General features: G+C 40.6%; 1 protein-coding gene across 1 annotated transcript; it reads left to right on the plus strand.

The window, feature by feature from the left end:
- The first annotated feature begins 13,447 nt into the window (after positions 1 to 13,447).
- LOC123403301 (flavonoid 3'-monooxygenase CYP75B4-like) lies at positions 13,448 to 15,811 on the plus strand. Its single transcript, XM_045097252.1, has 2 exons — positions 13,448 to 14,426; positions 15,010 to 15,811. Exons 1-2 carry the CDS (start codon positions 13,515 to 13,517, stop codon positions 15,643 to 15,645), a joined length of 1,548 nt encoding a protein of 515 aa, XP_044953187.1. The 5' UTR covers positions 13,448 to 13,514; the 3' UTR covers positions 15,646 to 15,811.
- Positions 15,812 to 20,273: the final 4,462 nt, after the last annotated feature.

The following is a 20,273-nucleotide window of genomic DNA, read 5'->3' on the forward strand; positions in this document are numbered from 1 at the left end:
TCAATATTTAGGATGCTCTTACTTTTACAATCCAGAATCTTCATTCTGCATAATAGAGTACAAGTTATATATAGACAATGAATTGAAATAACTAAACAAGTTATACGTAGACAACGAATTGAAAAACTTACAGACAATAGCAACTCATAAGCGATTTGTCGAGGGCGTCGCCATTGTACATCTGGAAGAGTTCAACAAAGTTGATATGGATTTCTTCGGAGCGGCCGTAGTACTCCCGTGGGACACTCAGCACGATCATCGTTCTCCCATTCTTTGATTCACTTAAGTACCATTTATGCAAGTAACGCATATTTGTTGGGAGATCATCTTTGCTGATCAAAGGCTCTCCCATGAAAAACTTTGGCTTAGGGGCTACCACAGCCTTGGGTATCCTGTCGTCTTGGGAAGCCAGCAAATCTTCAACCGAGATACCACATTCAGCCGCCAACTCCTTTGCTCTTTCAAAATCTTGCCCCTGCACCGGAGGGGGAACATTCTCGGTTAACACCTTGAGGGGTGGGATCGACTGTTTGGCCTGTTATCCAAGCTGAGGAACGTCTGATTTTTTCTTGCTTGTAGTTGAACTTGATTTGCTCCCACTTGCACTTGCACGTGAGCTGCTCTTTTTCACTTCCTTCTGCAATGTGCGTGTATAGTCATCAGGCTTATAGTGTAAGTCATACTGTGATGGAAGGGTTATAAAGTCTTTTGCCCATGCTATTTGCTTCTCGGTGTATTCCGGGCAGGGCTCGGGTTCCTTCTTTTTCATCTGCGCATCATGTTGTTCCTTTGCTATCCTGGCGTTTTCCTCGGGGGTACGATCATAAGGTCTGATAGGAAGATTAGCATGAGGTACCTTTGGGAGGGGCGACAGTTTGCGCTTTGGGGAGCTCCGTCGTTTAGAAATCATCGACGGAGTGTTCTTGCTGGCACGCTTCCGCTTAGTATCATGTGCGGCGGCGGCGGAGACGGACGACCCAAGTCCGGCGGCGGTGATCGAGATGGACTCGTGTTGTGCTGGCCGACGTCATGTGGAGGGCTTGGAGGTAATGGAGGTGTAGGTGACCTGCGACGACTCGGAGGCGGTGTTGTCCTTGGGCCGAGCCTGGAAGCTTGATGTAGTTCTTGTCCCATAGGATGACTCCACCCAGTTCTCCTCCGAGTGTCCTCTCATCTTCGGGTCCAGCTATGTCGAGCTCCATATCATTAAACCCCGTCATGATTTCATCCACCCCGACTTTAGCAAAGCCAGCTGGAATCTCACGGCCATGCCAGCGTGCATCAGGGCCAGAAGGTAAAGCTTGTCCGACGGCCACCTTCATGGATATGTCCTTGAATTTCTGATGGAGTTCACATGATGTTGACTCCTTGATTCCATCCACGGGGTAGCCGGACCGCCCTCTATCATTCTTCGTTCATCGTCGGGCGGGGCCTCAGATTCAGCCACGCTGCTTTTCTGCTTAGATGCGGCGCCGGTAATATCAAGTGCAGGATCTTCCTGGCGCGGTACTCCTCTAAGCTCATCAATCTGCTTCTGTTGCTCGTTAATCCTGGCAAGCAGCTGGTTGAACTTGTCATTCTCCTCATCCTGCTGCCGCTTCTTTGCTCTCTCTCGGCTTCTGTAAGTGTCTTGGTCTCTGGCAAACCCAAGCCACCACGGGTAAGAAGGACCGAAGCCTCGCGTTCGTCCTCCATGTTCGTCATTGCCGAGGACCAGTGTGAGCAAATCTCTATCTCTATCTGCAGTGAACTTTCTTGTTCCCTCCTTAATTTCTTTCACTATCCTTTTCCAATTCTCCCTGGGTATCCTAAGATCGTCATTGCAGATGAGGTCCCCTGTTGTTTTGTCGTACGACCCACCATGCGCAAGGAACCAATTTCTTGCTCTCAATTCCCACTCATCACGGAGTGGTTCAGGTACGATACCTTTATGTATCAGATCTTGCTCTTTCTTATCCCACTTTGAGATGGCAGTCTCATAGCCCCCTGGCCCCAGCTTGTGGTGATATTTCTTCTTGTCGGCATTTATCTTGTTCTTTTCTGATAACGCCTGGGCATCTTCTGACTCCTTGTACTCTTGAAATGCCTTCCAGTGATTCGCCTGCTTGGCTAGATACCCCTCGAATACTGGCACTTTCTTTGTCTTCAGATAGTTTTTCCATAGCTTTTTCTTCCAGCTACGGAACAGTCCGTCCATCTTCTTCAGAGTCCACTGCTTGACTTTGGCCCTCAGTTTGTGTGCGGCGTCTTCATTCTCACATTCTGGCAGGTTGAAATGTGACATGAGACCATTCCAAAGATTATCTTTGTACCTTTCGGCGACATAGTCACTGTCGGCTGCCCCTTTGCGCTTGTTCCACCCGAACGCTGATCGGGACGTGATCCCTAACGAGAACTCCGCATTGCTTCTTGAATGTGTCAGCAGCATTCTTAGGAAGCTTGGGTTCGCCCGTAGGAAATATCACCTCAAATGTGTAATGCGTCCGTGCATCCAACTTTCTAGTCGGGCCTCGTTTCGTAGTTTTGCTCGATGTGAAGGCCTAAGAGGGAGAAACATTCGTCAAATGAATGTATATGTATACAATATAGAGCTATCTCCAATATTTTTCACATATTACAAGTGATTGTCGAACTTCATATGTATACCTCGCCGGACTTTATTATTTCTTCACCGACTTCTCCATCAGTGGAGCTATCACCTTCTCCGTCATTGGACCTATCTCCTGCCCCATCGGCTTCATCTTCGTGTCGCTCAACCTCCATTCCAACGTCCTGGTTTAGATATGACGACGGAGATTCAGCTGGTTCAATGTCGGGGCCGTCTTTGATTATATCTTCGAGAAGTTCTTCCTCTTCGAGGTTCCTGATATGTGGATCCATAGTTCTGCAAAAAACGGATTCTCTTAACCTTTGTACAAAAAAAGAATTATTCTATCAGGAACTCCGTTCCAAAACAACATTAGTCCCGGGTCGTGGCTCCACCCGAGACTCCTAGATTTCTGCATAGTATTCAAAGTAGGAGTACTTTTCCAATTTGAGCATTCAATAAGCAAAACCAAATCGTAAAATAAAGTAGTATTCAAATTAGCATGCATTCAATTATAAGCTAATACATCATCACTTTTGTCCGTACATCGTCGAATATTATCACTAATACTCCTCGAATACTATCATACATATAGCATCACTGATACATCTAGAACCGTAGCGCCCGACGGGTATCGGTGCGGGCGGTGGACACCCAAAGAGAAGGAACCATCACACGATCATAGCTCTAGTGAGATCCCCGAAGAACCTGCCAGGTATGCTCGAACCTGCCCTCCAACGCAACCATGTAGCGACGGACGTGCTCATCCTACTCGCTGACACGGTGACGTACCACCTCCGCGGTGTCCGGAAGCCTCGGCACCCTTACTGGCCCACGCGACTGCCACCAAACAAGGATCGGGTCAACGACGGGCTGGCTCCTCACCAACCTACGCCCCCCGAAAGGTAGCACCTCCCAATACCAGCCGGGCGGAGCCCAGTCCCGGACAGGGCCCCACTGATCAAGCAGGTGTCCTCCGCCGAGTCGACGACGAGGATGCGGGATAGGCATCGTAAAATGAACTAAAAAAATAAACTAGTTCTATTAATTTTCTTGTTAAAAATAAACTATTAACACTTAAGCATAAACAATAGCAAAATTAAACTATTAACACCTAAGCATAGACAATAGCAAAATTAAGCAATAATCTAAGAAACACTATTAACACTTAAGCATGTACACTATACAATAGCAAAATTAAATGACAAAAAAAAATATTTCTTCTTCTTGTAACCCTAAACTAATTTTTCCTCTTCTTCTATTTCTCCTCTTCTTCTACTTCTTCTTCTACTTCTACTTCTCCTCTTCTTGTAGTACTTCTCCTCTTCTCTTCTTCTACTTCTCCTCTTCTTCTATTTTTCCTCTTCTTCTCCTCTCCTCCTCTTCTTATTCTCCTTTTTCTTCTTTTCTTCTCCTCCTCTTCTTATTTTCATTTTTCCTAATCTTATTTTTGTTCATATTTCTTCTTCTTGTAACCCTAACCTAATTCTAAATATTACTAACCCTAATAATCTAGCACAAACCTAATAACAATAGGAATTAAATGACAAAAAAAATCTTTTTCTTTTTCTTCTTTTCTTCTCCTTTTTCTTCTTTTCTTCTCCTTTTTCTTCTTCTCTTCTCCTTTTTCTTCTTTTCTTCTACTGGCCGGAGTGTTGGGGAGGAGGGGGCGGGGGCCTTACCGGCCGGAGGTGTCGACGGCGCGTGGCGAGGAGGACGGCGGCGTGCGGCGAGGAGGACGGCGGCGCGCGGCGAGGAGGACGGCGGCGGCGAGGAGGACGAGGCGACGGCGAGGAGGACGGCAGGCGGCGGCGAGCAGGACGTCGGGCAGCCTGACGGCGTCGTCGAGTTCGTCGCTGTGCCGCGCCGGGCAGGAGAACAAGAGGAAGAAGAAGAGAAATGGACGATTTGGGTTGGAATTTTTCGAAGTCCCGCTTATATAGGTGGATCTTTAGTCCCGGTGCGTGGCTCGAACCGGGACTAAAGACCCCCTTTACTCCCGGGTGGAGCCACGGCCCGGGACTAAAGGCCTCTTTTCGGGCAGACCAGGAGGCGGGAAGTAGGTGGTCTTTAGTCCCGGTGCGTGGCTCCAGCCGTGACTAAAGGGGGTCTTTAGTCCCGGGGCGTGGCTCCACCCGGGACTAAATCCCCTCCTCGGCTGCACGATAAGTTTAGTCCCACCTCGCCCAGCGAGGGGGACTAACACTTGTTTATAAGCGCCGTCGCAGCTTGTCCATCGAGCTCCTCTCTAAAGCAGGCTTACGGGCCTAAACTCACTGAAAATTGAAACTATATTCGAAATTAAAGGGAAAATTCAATCTAAATTCAGATGAGAATTTGGATTGAATTTTCTCTATGATTTCGAATATAGTTTCAATTTTTTCTATTTTCATAATTAATAATTTTGACTATCCAAACTATTATCTATTTTGTTATTTTCAAATAAAAACTATGTATATTAAAAATTCGTTTTGTATATTTGAGAATTTGACAAAACTATGATAATGAAAAGTGTTTCAAATTGAATAAATAATGCAAAACTATTTTAAATTTTCATAATTAATAATTTTGACTATCCAAACTATTATCTATTTTGTTATTTTCAATTAAAAACTTTGTTTATTAAAAATTCTTTTTGCATATTTGAGAATTTGACAAAACTATGATAATGAAAAGTCTTTCAAATTGAATAAATAATGCAAAACTATTTTTTATTTTCATAATTAATAATTTTGACTATCCAAACTATTATCTATTTTGTAATTTTCAATTAAAAACTATGTTCATTATTTATTTTTTTGCATATTTGAGAATTTGACAAAACTATGATAATGAAAAGTGTTTCAAATTGAATAAATAATGCAAAACTATTTTTAATTTTCATAATTAAAAATTTTGAATATCCAAACTATTATCTATTTTGTTATTTTCAATTAAAAACTATGTTTATTAAAAATTCTTTTTGCATATTTGAGAATTTGACAAAACTATGAAAATGAAAAGTGTTTCAAATTGAATAAATAATGCAAAACTATTTTTTATTTTCATAATTAATAATTTTGACTATCCAAACTATTATCTATTTTGTTATTTTCAATTAAAAACTATGTTTATAAAAAATTCTTTTTGCATATTTGAGAATTTGACAAAACTATGATAATGAAAAGTGTTTCAAATTGAATAAATAATGCAAAACTATTTTTAATTTTCATAATTAATAATTTTGACAATCCAAACTATTATCTATTTTGTTATTTTCAATTAAAAACTATGTTTATTAAAAATTCTTTTTGCGTATTTGAGAATTTGACAAAACTCTGATAATGAAAAGTGTTTCAAATTGAATAAATAATGCAAAACTATTTTTTATTTTCATAATTAATAATTTTGACTATCCAAACTATTATCTATTTTGTTATTTTCAATTAAAAACTATGTTTATTAAAAATTCTTTTTGCATATTTGAGAATTTGACAAAACTATGATAATGAAAAGTGTTTCAAATTGAATAAATAATGCAAAACTATTTTTAATTTTCATAATTAATATTTTTGACTAACCAAACTATTATCTATTTTGTTATTTTCAATTAAAAACTATGTTTATTAAAAATTCTTTTTGCATATTTGAGAATTTGACAAAACTATGATAATGAAAAGTGTTTCAAATTGAATAAATAATGCAAAACTATTTTTAATTTTCATAATTAAAAATTTTGAATATCCAAACTATTATCTATTTTGTTATTTTCAATTAAAAACTATGTTTATAAAAAATTCTTTTTGCATATTTGAGAATTTGACAAAACTATGAAAATGAAAAGTGTTTCAAATTGAATAAATAATGCAAAACTATTTTTTATTTTCATAATTAATAATTTTGACTATCCAAACTATTATCTATTTTGTTATTTTCAATTAAAAACTATGTTTATAAAAAATTCTTTTTGCATATTTGAGAATTTGACAAAACTATGATAATGAAAAGTGTTTCAAATTGAATAAATAATGCAAAACTATTTTTAATTTTCATAATTAATAATTTTGACAATCCAAACTATTATCTATTTTGTTATTTTCAATTAAAAACTATGTTTATTAAAAATTCTTTTTGCGTATTTGAGAATTTGACAAAACTCTCATAATGAAAAGTGTTTCAAATTGAATAAATAATGCAAAACTATTTTTTATTTTCATAATTAATAATTTTGACTATCCAAACTATTATCTATTTTGTTATTTTCAATTAAAAACTATGTTTATTAAAAATTCTTTTTGCATATTTGAGAATTTGACAAAACTATGATAATGAAAAGTGTTTCAAATTGAATAAATAATGCAAAACTATTTTTAATTTTCATAATTAATAATTTTGACTATCCAAACTATTATCTATTTTGTTATTTTCAATTAAAAACTATGTTTATTAAAAATTCTTTTTGCATATTTGAGAATTTGACAAAACTATGATAATGAAAAGTGTTTCAAATTGAATAAATAATGCAAAACTATTTTTTATTTTCATAATTAATAATTTTGACTATCCAAACTATTATCTATTTTGTTATTTTCAATTAAAAACTATGTTTATAAAAAATTCTTTTTGCATATTTGAGAATTTGACAAAACTATGATAATGAAAAGTGTTTCAAATTGAATAATTAATGCAAAACTATTTTTAATTTTCATAATTAATAATCTTGACTATCCAAACTATTATCTATTTTGTTATTTTCAATTGAAAACTATGTTTATTAAAAATTCTTTTTGCGTATTTGAGAATTTGACAAAACTCTGATAATGAAAAGTGTTTCAAATGGAATAAATAATGCAAAACTTTTTTTGTTTTCATAATTAATAATTTTGACTATCCAAACTATTATCTATTTTGTTATTTTCAATTAAAAACTATGTTTATTAAAAATTCTTTTTGCATATTTGAGAATTTGTCAAAACTATGATAATGAAAAGTGTTTCAAATTGAATAAATAATGCAAAACTATTTTTAATTTTCATAATTAATAATTTTGACTATCCAAACTATTATCTATTTTGTTATTTTCAATTAAAAACTATGTTTATTAAAAATTCTTTTTGCATATTTGAGAATTTGACAAAACTCTGATAATGAAAAGTGTTTCAAATTGAATAAATAATGCAAAACTATTTTTAATTTTCATAATTAATAATTTTGACTATCCAAACTATTATCTATTTTGTTATTTTCAATTAAAAACTATGTTTATTAAAAATTCTTTTTGCATATTTGAGAATTTGACAAAACTATGATAATGAAAAGTGTTTCAAATTGAATAAATAATGCAAAACTATTTTTTGTTTTCATAATTAATAATTTTGACTATCCAAACTATTATCTATTTTGTTATTTTCAATTAAAAACTATGTTTATTAAAAATTCTTTTTGCATATTTGAGAATTTGTCAAAACTATGATAATGAAAAGTGTTTCAAATTGAATAAATAATGCAAAACTATTTTTAATTTTCATAATTAATAATTTTGACTATCCAAACTATTATCTATTTTGTTATTTTCAATTAAAAACTATGTTTATTAAAAATTCTTTTTGCGTATTTGAGAATTTGACAAAACTCTGATAATGAAAAGTGTTTCAAATTGAATAAATAATGCAAAACTATTTTTTATTTTCATAATTAATAATTTTGACTATCCAAACTATTATCTATTTTGTTATTTTCAATTAAAAACTATGTTTATTAAAAATTCTTTTTGCATATTTGAGAATTTGACAAAACTATGATAATGGAAAGTGTTTCAAATTGAATAAATAATGCAAAACTATTTTTAATTTTTATAATTAATAATTTTGACTATCCAAACTATTATCTCTCGAAGTAGGAGCGTTTCGAACGAGAACTCATCTCTTACAAAGGGATTTAATTTTTTTGAACTTATTTGAACTCCATACTTTTTGTGTGTTCAAAATGCACCATTCTAAGGCACATCACCAAATTTCAATAATTTCTGACTTCATTTGGTATTCTTCGTGCATTTACTTTTTTTTTTTTGAGCTAGTTGACCCTAAAATTAAAAAGCACTACAAATGAACTCTGAAAATGTTGAAAGTTGGCATGCTATCATCATTTCACCCACATAGCATGTGTTAAAAAGTTGAGAGGGCTACGACAAAAATTGGATGCAGTTCGTGTACAAAACGGACAATCTCTCTCGAAGTACCAGCGTTTCGAACGAGAACTCATCTCTTACAAAGGGATTTCATTTTTTTGAACTTATTTGAACTCCATACTTTTGTGTGTTCAAAATGCACCATTCAAAGGCACATCACAAAATGGACAACAATTTCTGACTTCATTTGGTATTCTTCATGCATTTACTTATTTTTTTTTGAGCTAGTTGACCCTGAAATTGAAAAGCACTACAAATGAACTCTGAAAATGTTGAAAGTTGGCATGCTATCATCATTTCACCCACATAGCATGTGTGAAAAAGTTGAGAGGGCTACGACAAAAACTGGATGCAGTTCGTGTACAAAACGGACAATCTTTCTCGAAGTAGCAGCGTTTCGAATGAGAACTCATCTCTTACAAAGGGATTTCATTTTTTTGAACTTATTTGAACTCCATACTTTTTGTGTGTTCAAAATGCACCATTCAAAGGCACATCACAACATTTCAACAATTTCTGACTTCATTTGGTATATTTCGTGCATTTACTTATTTTTTTTGAGCTAGTTGACCCTGAAATTGAAAAGCGCTACAAATGAACTCTGAAAATGTTGAAAGTTGGCATGCTATCATCATTTCACCCACATAGCATGTGTTAAAAAGTTGAGAGGGCTACGACAAAAACTGGATGCAGTTCGTGTACAAAACGGACAATCTCTCTCGAAGTAGCAGCGTTTCGAACGATAACTCATCTCTTACAAAGGGATGCTATCATCATTTTTTTGAACTTATTTGAACTCCATACTTTTTGTGTGTTCAAAATGCACCATTCAAAGGCACATCACAAAATGGACAATCTGTCTCGAAGTAGAAGCGACCCCCACAATAAGAGACGACATTCTTCTTCTCTCATATATGGTGGACACTAGCTCACCTGATTTTTCAACCGTCGATGATGGTCGCTACTCCTACTTCCCCTAGTGCATAACCAATATCTAGCACAAGGAGAAGAAGGAGAAGCGACCCCCACAACAAAAGTGGTTCCGCGACACGCCACGTGGTTCCGCTGCGCGCCACGTGGGACTAATGGTCTTTCATTTTTAAATGACTATTTTAATCAAAAATAGATCTATTACAAAAGGGATTTCATTTTTTGAACTTATTTGAACTGAAGACTTTTTGTATATATGTGTGGTCGAAATACATGATACCATGAAGTTAGAAAGGGCTAAACCATTCAAAAGTAGCAAATGAAGTTAGAAAGGGCTAAACCATTCAAATTTGGAAACTATAATGGCACAAACAGAAACTAGACATATATAAATTGGTCCAAGAAGTACATGATACTAGTCCAAACAGTACATAATAATAGCTACCATAGATATATATACAAGTGTTCGACGTTCAGAACACTACTCGTCTGAAACATCTAAATCAGAATGTCCACCTTCCTTGATGTGACGTTGGCCATAGTGGACGACTCGAATCTTGCGGTACAACTCGTATGAAACGTATGCATCTTTTGCTGCATACTCAATGTTGATATCATCAAGTGGGCCCTTCTCCCAAAGTTTGTGCTGATACTTTGGGAAACTGGTCTTCATATCACGATATCCCTCGTCGATCAAGGCAACTGCCATATGAGCCATCGAAGTCCTGTCATGTCGAAGCCTGAATACCGTTTGGAGATCAATGAGGCAACCAGCTGGTATCTCAATACCGAAGTTGTGCCTCATCTTCAGCTTGTCGTTCCTTATGTCAACGGAAGCAAAAGTGATGCCGCTGCGAAGGAAGTCCATGAGTTCTAGACAATGCTTGTCACTCCTGCAATAGAAACAAATTAAAATGGAACAAATGTTACATACTGCTGCAATAAGGAAACATGTTTCACTACAACTAAAGAGAAACTTATCTTTAGGATTCAAATAGAACATATGCAATGGAACCTAGAGAGATCACTATAGCTATCCAATGGAACCTAGAGAGATCACTAGCTATATGCAATTTTCATGACTATGACATATCATATTGCTATCCAATGGAACCTAGAGAGATCACTAACTATATTCAATTTTCATAACCTTGGATCAAAGAACACCGCATAAATTTGTATCACTACAACTATGATTTCAATGGAACATATTGAACCAATCAGATTTTTCAGATTGTGGAACACTATTCCAATCAGATTGTGTTCCCTTCAACTAATCAAAATTGTTTCACTACAACTATTTGAAGCGAACCAACTATGATTCCAATGGAACATATTAAACACTAGTTGATTCTAATACGATTTTTCAGATTACGGAACACTATTCCAATCAGATTGTGTTCCCCTTCAACTAATCAAAATTGTTTCACTACAACTATTTGAAGGGAACCAACTATGATTCCAATGGAACATATTAAACACTAGTTGATTCTAATACGATTTTTCAGATTATGGAACACTATTCCAATTAGATTGTGTTCCCCTTCAACTAATCAAAATTGTTTCACTACAACTATTTGACGGGAACCAACTATGATTCCAATGGAACATATTAAACACTAGTTGATTCTAATACGATTTTTCAGATTATGGAACACTATTCCAATTAGATTGTGTTCCCCTTCAACTAATCAAAATTGTTTCACTACAACTATTTGAAGGGAACCAACTATGATTGAAACAAATAAACTTACAATGTCACTATCTTGGATCAAAGAAAGCCTCAAAACTTACCTCGCCCATTGGAAGATCAAGACATGGCGTGCGACGCATAGTTGGATGACGGCAACACCGCGTTGATCGGCCGTGTACTCCACATCAAGCCCCAAGAACTTCTCATGATCCACTGCGTTGTCAAACCATTTTCCTTCAACTGTTGAATAAAAAACGGCACCTCCCTGCTCAGGTTCGTGTACACGACATCGAGCTTGGTCGTGCCATGTGCGAGCACCTCATGAAAGCTAGTTGGCATGGTGGAAGAAGAGAAGGGAAGAAGAGAGGAGAAGAACAGAGAGGGAGAGCGAGAGAGAAGAAGAAACAGAGAAATGGCGACTGTACGCTTCGGTTCGTGCTTTTCATCGCCCGAAACGACGCGCGATGCAAACCGTTTGGGTCTTTAGTCCCGGGTTGAGCCACCAACCGGGACTAAAGAGGTATACCAACGGTCGCTACCACTACGGCAGGCCACGTGTTAGTCCTTTAGTCCCGGATTGAGCCACCAACCGGGACTAAAGGGGGATACGAACGGTTGCCACCACCACTGCCCGCCGCGTAGCCTTTTAGTCCCGGTTTGGGACACGAACCGGGACTAAAGGCTCCTTACGGGCCGGGACTAAAGCCTCGAGGGAGGCATTGAGAATTGGGGCGACGTGGCCGGGCCTTTAGTCCCGGCCCAGAGGCAGGCGGGGACTAAATGATCCCGGCCAAAGGCCCGTTTTCCACTAGTGGTAGTTGCAGTTCAAATTTCCATTATTTCCATTTAATGCCTAGAAACCCAACTAATGGCTTCAAAAAGAAAATGGATCTTAAAAAAATACCAAATTTGAACATGGAACACGTAATGGTATATGTTCAGCGTAGAATTGTTTCAAGGTCAAACGATGAAGTAAATGTCATTGGCCTTCAATCATCACGCATTCCTTTGAGTACCACGTTTTTTAGATGCTCTGATTTCTAAGAAGATTTCATTATAACTTTTCTGAAGTCGGCTGAAATTTTAACCCCAACATATTGAGGTCATTTCGTGCCACCATCCTAGGTTTTGGGCTTTTCAGGTCATATTGCATATTTTAAAATTCAAAATCCAATAAGCTTCATGTTTGTGGTCAACTCTTGCCATTGAGATGGTTGAAATTTTCCTTCATTTTTCGGGGAGGGCTAAACATATCGTGAAGAACATCAAATTTCCCTTCATTCAGCTGTACTACTTAATGTACTTGTTCAAGTTTCTATTATACTCATTAAGTGCCTATAAATCTACTGAGTATCTTAAAAACAAGAAACGAACCCTGAAAATTGCCCACTATTAACTAGAAACATTTAATAGTTTATGATCAGTGTACAAATTGTTTGACGGTCAAACAATGTTCGATTATCACACATTCCCTTTGAAAACCATGCTTTTCCCTATGAGATGCTTTGGTTTCTAAGCATCTTTTGTTTCTAAGCATCGTACATCAAAATTTTGTGCGATCGGCTGAAATTTGAACGACAACATATTGAATTGATTGTATGATACCATGCATTTTTTCAGATTATTTATGCATTTTCATGATTTATAATACAATAATCTACATGTTTGTGCTTGATTGTTGGCACCAGATGTTTGAAAACTCATTTCATTTCTCGGAGGAGGGCTAAACATATACTCAAGAACATGAATATGCTTTTCAACTCGTTTTTGTGCATCGTTCCATATACTTGTAAGCTCATTTGGGAGAGAGAGAGAGAGAGCGCTAGCTGCTAGTGCGTCCTTTCCTCTGATTGATTGATTGACTGAATCCCATGGATTATATATGCATGAACAGTCGAACATTTACAAGAACATATATACTTGTAAGCTTATCTGTGCTAGTGATAGATAAGTGAAAGTTACAAGGAACATATACTTATAACTTTATTAGTGTAATATATATTGTTGTCGATAAACGAAAAGGTACGAGAGACAGTATCCGCCGATCGAGCATACTTTCCTCTTATTGATTGATTGAATCCCATGCATTATATATTCATGAGCACTCGAACATTTGCATGTATGCATAGCGTAGCGGCATGGAAATCCCTCTCCCGTTGCTTCTCTCCACTTTGGCCATTTCCGTGACCATATGCTATGTCATCTTCTTCTTCTTCCGCTCCGACAAGGGGTGTGCGCCGCTGCCGCCCGGGCCAAGGGGCTGGCCGGTGCTGGGAAACCTCCCACAGCTCGGCGGCAAGACGCACCAGACCTTGCACGAGATGACAAGGTTGTACGGCCCGATGTTCCGGCTCTGGTTCGGTAGCTCCCTCGTGGTGGTGGCCGGATCGGCCGACATGGCCAAGCTGTTCCTCCGCACCCACGACGCCAAGTTCAGCAGCCGGCCGCCCAACTCCGGCGGCGAGCACATGGCGTACAACTACCAGGACGTGGTCTTCGCGCCTTACGGCCCCCGGTGGCGCGCCATGCGCAAGGTGTGCGCCGTGAACCTCTTCTCTGCGCGCGCGCTTGACGACCTCCACAGCTTCCGTGAGCGGGAGGCCGCGCTAATGGTGAGGTGCCTCGCAGATTCCGCTGCTGTAGGCAGGGTGGTGGCGCTCGCCAAGGCGGCGAACGTTTGCACGACCAACGCCCTCTCAAGGGCGACGGTGGGACTCCGGGTGTTCGCCACCGCCGGCAGCGAGCTTGGGGCGGAGGACTTCAATGAGATCGTGCTGAAGCTGATAGAGGTGGGCGGGATTTTGAACGTCGGCGACTTCGTGCCGGCGCTCCGGTGGCTTGACCCGCAGGGGGTTGTTGCCAAGATGAAGAAACTGCACCGCAGGTTCGACGACATGATGAATAGGATAATCGCCCAGAGAAGGGCCGTGTCTACCACGGCCGGCAAGGACCTGCTTGCCTTGCTGCTCGCAATGGTGCAGGAAGATAAGTCCCTCACCGGCGTTGAGGAGGACAAGATCAGGGACACAGACGTCAAGGCTCTTATACTGGTAACTTGGTTGGTGTGACAGTCACTGGTAGCTAGTTTTACAGCACTGATATTCATACGTAAAGCTTTCACAAAATATTTTAGTACATCAGTCCTAGTTTTACATCAGCTATAGCTAGTTTTTCAGCAGTGCTTATTCAGACTTCAGAGTAATGACAGTTAGCTAAAAAGATGGAGTAGTTACAATGTAGATTTTTCGGTAGAACTTTTAAGGATAGGAATGGCGTTTTTGCTAGTTTTAATTAGCATGCTAAATCTCTCCTCTATAGCTTTTGCAAGGGCATAATATTAAACCGTTTACTACACTACTATAATATAATTTAGTATGCTATAGCAACAATTTCTGCTCTGTAGCTGTATCTCAATTGAACGAGCCTTCATCAAATCTCAGTCAAGTGACATGATATATAAAACAAGGAATAAAAACTAGAAAGAACATTACATGAATCTTCACATAAAATCTCACTAATATAGCATCGACTAAGATTTACCAATCCCGTTTTCATGATCTGCCATTTACAACTTTGATGGTAACTCAACATGGCAATATCATAACCTTTGTCTCAAATATACTCTCTATGTAGAACTTGTTTGTGGCTGGGACAGACACGACATCAATCACAGTGGAGTGGGCGATGGCGGAGTTGATCCGACACCCCCACATCCTAAAGCAGGCGCAAGAAGAGTTGGACGCCGTCGTTGGCCGCGACAGGCTCGTCTTGGAGTCGGACCTGCCGCACCTCACCTTCCTTAACGCGGTCATCAAGGAGACTTTTCGGCTACACCCATCGACGCCGCTCTCGCTGCCACGGATGGCCATCGAGGAGTGCGAGGTCGCCGGCCACCGCATCCCCAAGGGGACACAACTTCTAGTGAATGTTTGGGGTATCGCCCGCGATCCGACCCTGTGGCCTGACCCACTAGAGTTCAGGCCCGCCCGGTTCCTCCCTGGAGGCTCGCACGCCGGCGTTGACGTCAAGGGAGGTGACTTCGGGCTGATACCATTTGGGGCCGGCCGGAGGATATGCGCCGGCCTTAGCTGGGGCATAAGGATGGTCACCGTGACGACCGCCACATTGGTGCACTCGTTCGACTGGGAGATGTCGGCAGGCCAGATGCCGGACATGGAGGAGACATTTTCTCTGCTGCTGCAGCTGGCCGTGCCGTTGATGGTCCACCCGGTGCCTAGGCTGCTCCCATCAGCATACGAAATCACATAGCGTCACTTCGCCTCCACGGCGCTGATGATCTAGTGAGAAGTCAAGCTTGTATGCTGTTTTGAGAAGTTTAATAAGCCATTGTGACAAGCAAAATAACGTTCGTTGTGTGAGTTTGTGTACGAACCAACATCTTTTTGTTATCACAATTAAGAGACCATTGAGATCCTACTCGTCAACCAGGTGTTGTCTCCAGAGATGGTTCATGCAAAAATATATACCATTTATACTATAGATGTTTTTTATTATTCTTTTGATTTCTTCAGAGTTTTTTTACCTCGAAACAGGTTTTTTTACCTCGCTTTATAAATAAAGCAATCAACATGTCCATACAACAAGTTGAAGTATTGCACCAAAAAGAATCAGTATGCTAGGGTAAGAACACAAATGACATGCCCAAACACAAGATGAAATAAAGACCACCAAGTGGTCTGAAGCTCAGACGATCTACGACAAGGGAAGACGGCTTGTTGCGAGCAGAGCGTCCGCAATGAGTCCAAGCTCGTTGTGATCCCGCTGCCTGGAAAATAATCTTCGTAGGTTCAATTGTGTACGAAACAATATTGCTTTATTTGCGTGAAAAACAACATTAATTTGTCGTAAGCAATAAGTGATCATTGGGATATTGCTTGTTTACGAGATGGTTTATGCGGATATGGTTGTTGTTGTATGGACATATTAAGGGCCTTTAGATTCAAAAGAAAGGTGTGTAAAAAACATATGAAGAGCAAGATTTCTTTTGGTCATACTCCCTCCATTCCCTTATACAAGGCCACTATGGAAAATACATTTTGCATCTATATAAGGCCACTAACAGTAATGGAAGCAAAAAATTAAGGATGTTTTCTCGTAGTAGCAATTTATTTAATACTTACATGCATGTAGTCATAATGACACTTAGTTTCTTTTTTCTCATTCCTTCCTTGCATGCATGTGTCATTAATGATGTCGGTTAATGAAAAGAAAAATTCTATACCTAATAATAAAGAGGCTATCGCTTCCGTCGGAAAATCCACCGTGGTATTTTTATAAAAAAGCCCCTGTGCTTCTGATTGAGCCGATTTTGTTTGACGATTTTCCCTGACCGGTCGTCTTCGCAATCTAGGAGCAAACAAAACAAAAGGCCGCTTCTTCCTCCCCACGCCACCCAGCCTCCTGCTCCCCCAAGGGTCAACGCCATCGATCGGCAGCTCGTTTCCCCTCCTCCCGTGCCGCGCGTTCCCACTCGTCATGGCCGCGGATGCCGCCCCTCCCTCCCGCACTATCCCCGCATGCCTGCTCCTCCTCCTCTTCCTCTCAGCGCGCGCGGCGGACGCGGCCCCCCTGGCGGCGGGGCTCGTGTACCCAGGCTTCACCGCCTCTGGCTACGAGTACATCGACACCCGCGGCGCCTTCCTCGAGTCCAACAACGGCGCCTTTCGGGCGGCCGTGCACAACCCGGGCAATCAGCTGGCCAGTTTCTACCTCGCCGTGCTGCACGCGCCGACCGGCACGCCGGTCTGGTCCGTCAACCGCGACGCGGGTTGAGGCACTGCGTCGAGCACGCAGCCGGAGTGCACGCGCCGACCGACACGCCGGTCTGGTCCGCCAACCGCGACGCGCCGACGGCGTCCTCACGCCGCGTCCAGCTCTCCGCGCGCGGGCTCTCCATGACGGATGCAGATGGCAAGACGGTGCTCCCTCCGCAATCGTCCCCGTCGCCGCACTCCAGGCTGCTGCCGGTCAGGAGGTCCAGCAGGGGATGCACCGCGTCGAGCACGCAGCCGGAGTGTGTGGGTAGGTCGCGCCGAGTGAGGGAAGGGCCGGCTCTGCCATGTCTGATTTGGACTCTGTTTCTGTCTGTGACCATGTCCTGCTACAACTCGGTGCTACCTGACGAGGATTGGTCTTCTCTCGTGTAAGAAGCAACGATTTTGAGCTGAAATCTCCATCAGGTTGCGTACTTGGACCAGAAAAAAATACATCAAATCCTGGAGTTGGACGAAATAAGCATCATGTGGCCTTCAAGTTCGACGGAGGCAGAAGCGACAAGTTCGCCGGAGGTAAAAGATCGACGGAGGTAGAAAAATATCCATCGAGCCATCCAATATCGTCAACAATGGCTACACCACAAGTATGTAATATAATACATTGTCTGTCAGATATTCATTGGTAGATATGTTTAGTGTGTGCGACTTTTTGACTGCTGTTGTGTGTGAATTTGTTCTGCCCATTATGTATATAATCACTAAGCATTCCAAATTCGATTATCTAGGCAGCTTTTAGATCACACGAACTATAATAAAAAACGACAGTGCAGGCTTCCAGGCTCTGCACGTCCCTTAGCCTACATGCCTCGAGATAGCCTGATAAATTCACTCTCTGGGCCAACTAGATCTGAGAAAGACTTGATGAAAATTATATCTCACCTGTTAGGCAGAGAAGAAGCAACGGCAAGGCAGCGTTCTTGGGTCAAATGGCTAAAAGAAGGTGATAGAAGCACTGGCTTTTTTCTTGCAACAGCTATAGGTCGAGTCAGGACCTGTATCTCTTTTGGTTGTGTGCCGAGGAACTCAGCAGCATGCTAAAATTCAGTGGACCTTTATGCTTTCACCCAAGGAACCAAGGAATAGTATCTTAAGCAGGAAACTGTATATATATACTTAAAGCCATCCATAGTCCATCACCCTGTTTTGTTCTCCTTTAATTTTACTACCTGCATCCACGTGATGTACATTTTGCTCTTACACTTTATGGTCAATGCCACGAAAAAGACATAATTGATATATGGATTACAAGATAATATACTAATATGGTTGTATGGATCTCTATAGTGGAGCTTCCAGTTAATTTGCTTGAGTTTTTTACCTTTCCGAAGTACCAAAAAATAAAATAGTGCAATCATTTCTCTCTAATTTTTTTTGTGACTGCAGAAAATAGATGACAACAGTGAACTTAATATTGCAGAAGATTTCGATAACCGACCTACCAAAAAAGCAAAAAATTCTGAATGGATGTTCTGGAGTCATCACCTATGTTAACATCTACTCCTCTTTCTGATTGTTTTGAATCGATTGTGCCGGAATCAGATATTCAGATAGATCATGATCCATTACCATCGACTCCAGCCCCATCTAGCTCCACATTATCTCATGTTTTTCCATTACATGATGTTAACGAACCAGATTTACATAAAGAGATCAAAGTTGATGAGAAAAATGATCCAGGCCCATCCAGCCCCACAATATCTTCTAATTTTCCATTACATGATTTTAAGGATCCAGATTCAAATAAAGTGATCAATGATGATCAGTCATATTATTACCTCCCACAAGGTATTTGTGTAACTTATGATGTGTATTTTCATATCCAATATATATTCTTTAATTGTTTTTTTTTGCAGAGTATACATTAACCCATCATGATCTATGTGCTCATATAGCAATAGAATCACATCCGGGAAAGAATTGTTGGTTCACATAGATGGAAGTATCTATACCTAATAATAAAGCGGCTATTGCTTCCGTCGGAAAACCCACGACGGCACTTTTATAAAAAAAGCCCCTGTATTTTTTGTTATTCAACCCGCGCTCCATCATTTATCTGCAACGCAAAAGGAAAAAACGATTCGCTGCAAAAATTATACCTGTACGCATCTCCTCCTCCCGTCGACCCTGGGCCACCCTGGCCTGTGCCCGCCGCCCCACCAATCGCCGTCGCGGCCGACCTCAACCGCCACCGCTGCCGATCTCAACCCACCCGCCTCCACGGTCATACCTCTCCCCGCTCACTGCCCCCGTTGCGGCGCTCGAGCACATCATGTCGACCCTGGTCCACTCTGGCCTGTGCCCAGGCCGCTGCCACACCACTCGCCGCCGCGGTCGACCTCAACCACCACTACTGTCGATCTCAACCCACCCGCCTCCGCGATAGTACCTCTGCCCGCTTGCTGCCCCCGTTTCGGCGCTCAAGCACAGCTTCTGATCAAATCAACGCGACAACTACAATGACTGGGGATGATGCGTCTGCTCGATGCAGAACGGCTGCGGCGGCGGATAAGGCGCGGCGGAGCGAAGTACTTGCAGGTGGAGGCGGGCCTCCATGGCTCACACGGGGAACTCCGAGGTTATGGCGCGGCAACGGCGACTCCTTATGGCCTGATAGAGGCGCCTAACCCTTGCTCCCCTCATCGTATCCCCTCCTCCGGCAGGAACTCATCATCTGATGAGATCCCCTCCCCATGCCTCCAACCGTGTGCCAAGCGTGTGGTATTTTTTTCTTCCGTTGCAACCCACGGGCCCTTTTACTAGTAACTTACAAAGTAGTCATTAATTTTTACCTTGATACCTGTAATATGAGTTTGTGGAGGATAAGAGAATGGAGGGAGTACTACCAATCCATTTGCTTCAAAGAAATCGAGGACATTGCACTTTCAACTGTTCTCAGTTTCACAAGAAAAAACATAAGATTTAAAATTCACTTGGACATCCTGTTTTAGTTGCTGCACACGAAGAATGATATTGAGGTATTTCATTACATAGTGACATCTTATGTGTATCCTGATCATGTTGTTTCACATGTATTTATCTGCTTTTATGTGGATTCATATGTTTTCCTATTCCTGTGAACTAAATATCCAAGCCTAAATATCT

Source organism: Hordeum vulgare, chromosome 6H (assembly GCF_904849725.1).
Source record: "Hordeum vulgare subsp. vulgare chromosome 6H, MorexV3_pseudomolecules_assembly, whole genome shotgun sequence".
In the NCBI taxonomy this organism is placed as follows: domain Eukaryota; kingdom Viridiplantae; phylum Streptophyta; class Magnoliopsida; order Poales; family Poaceae; genus Hordeum; species Hordeum vulgare.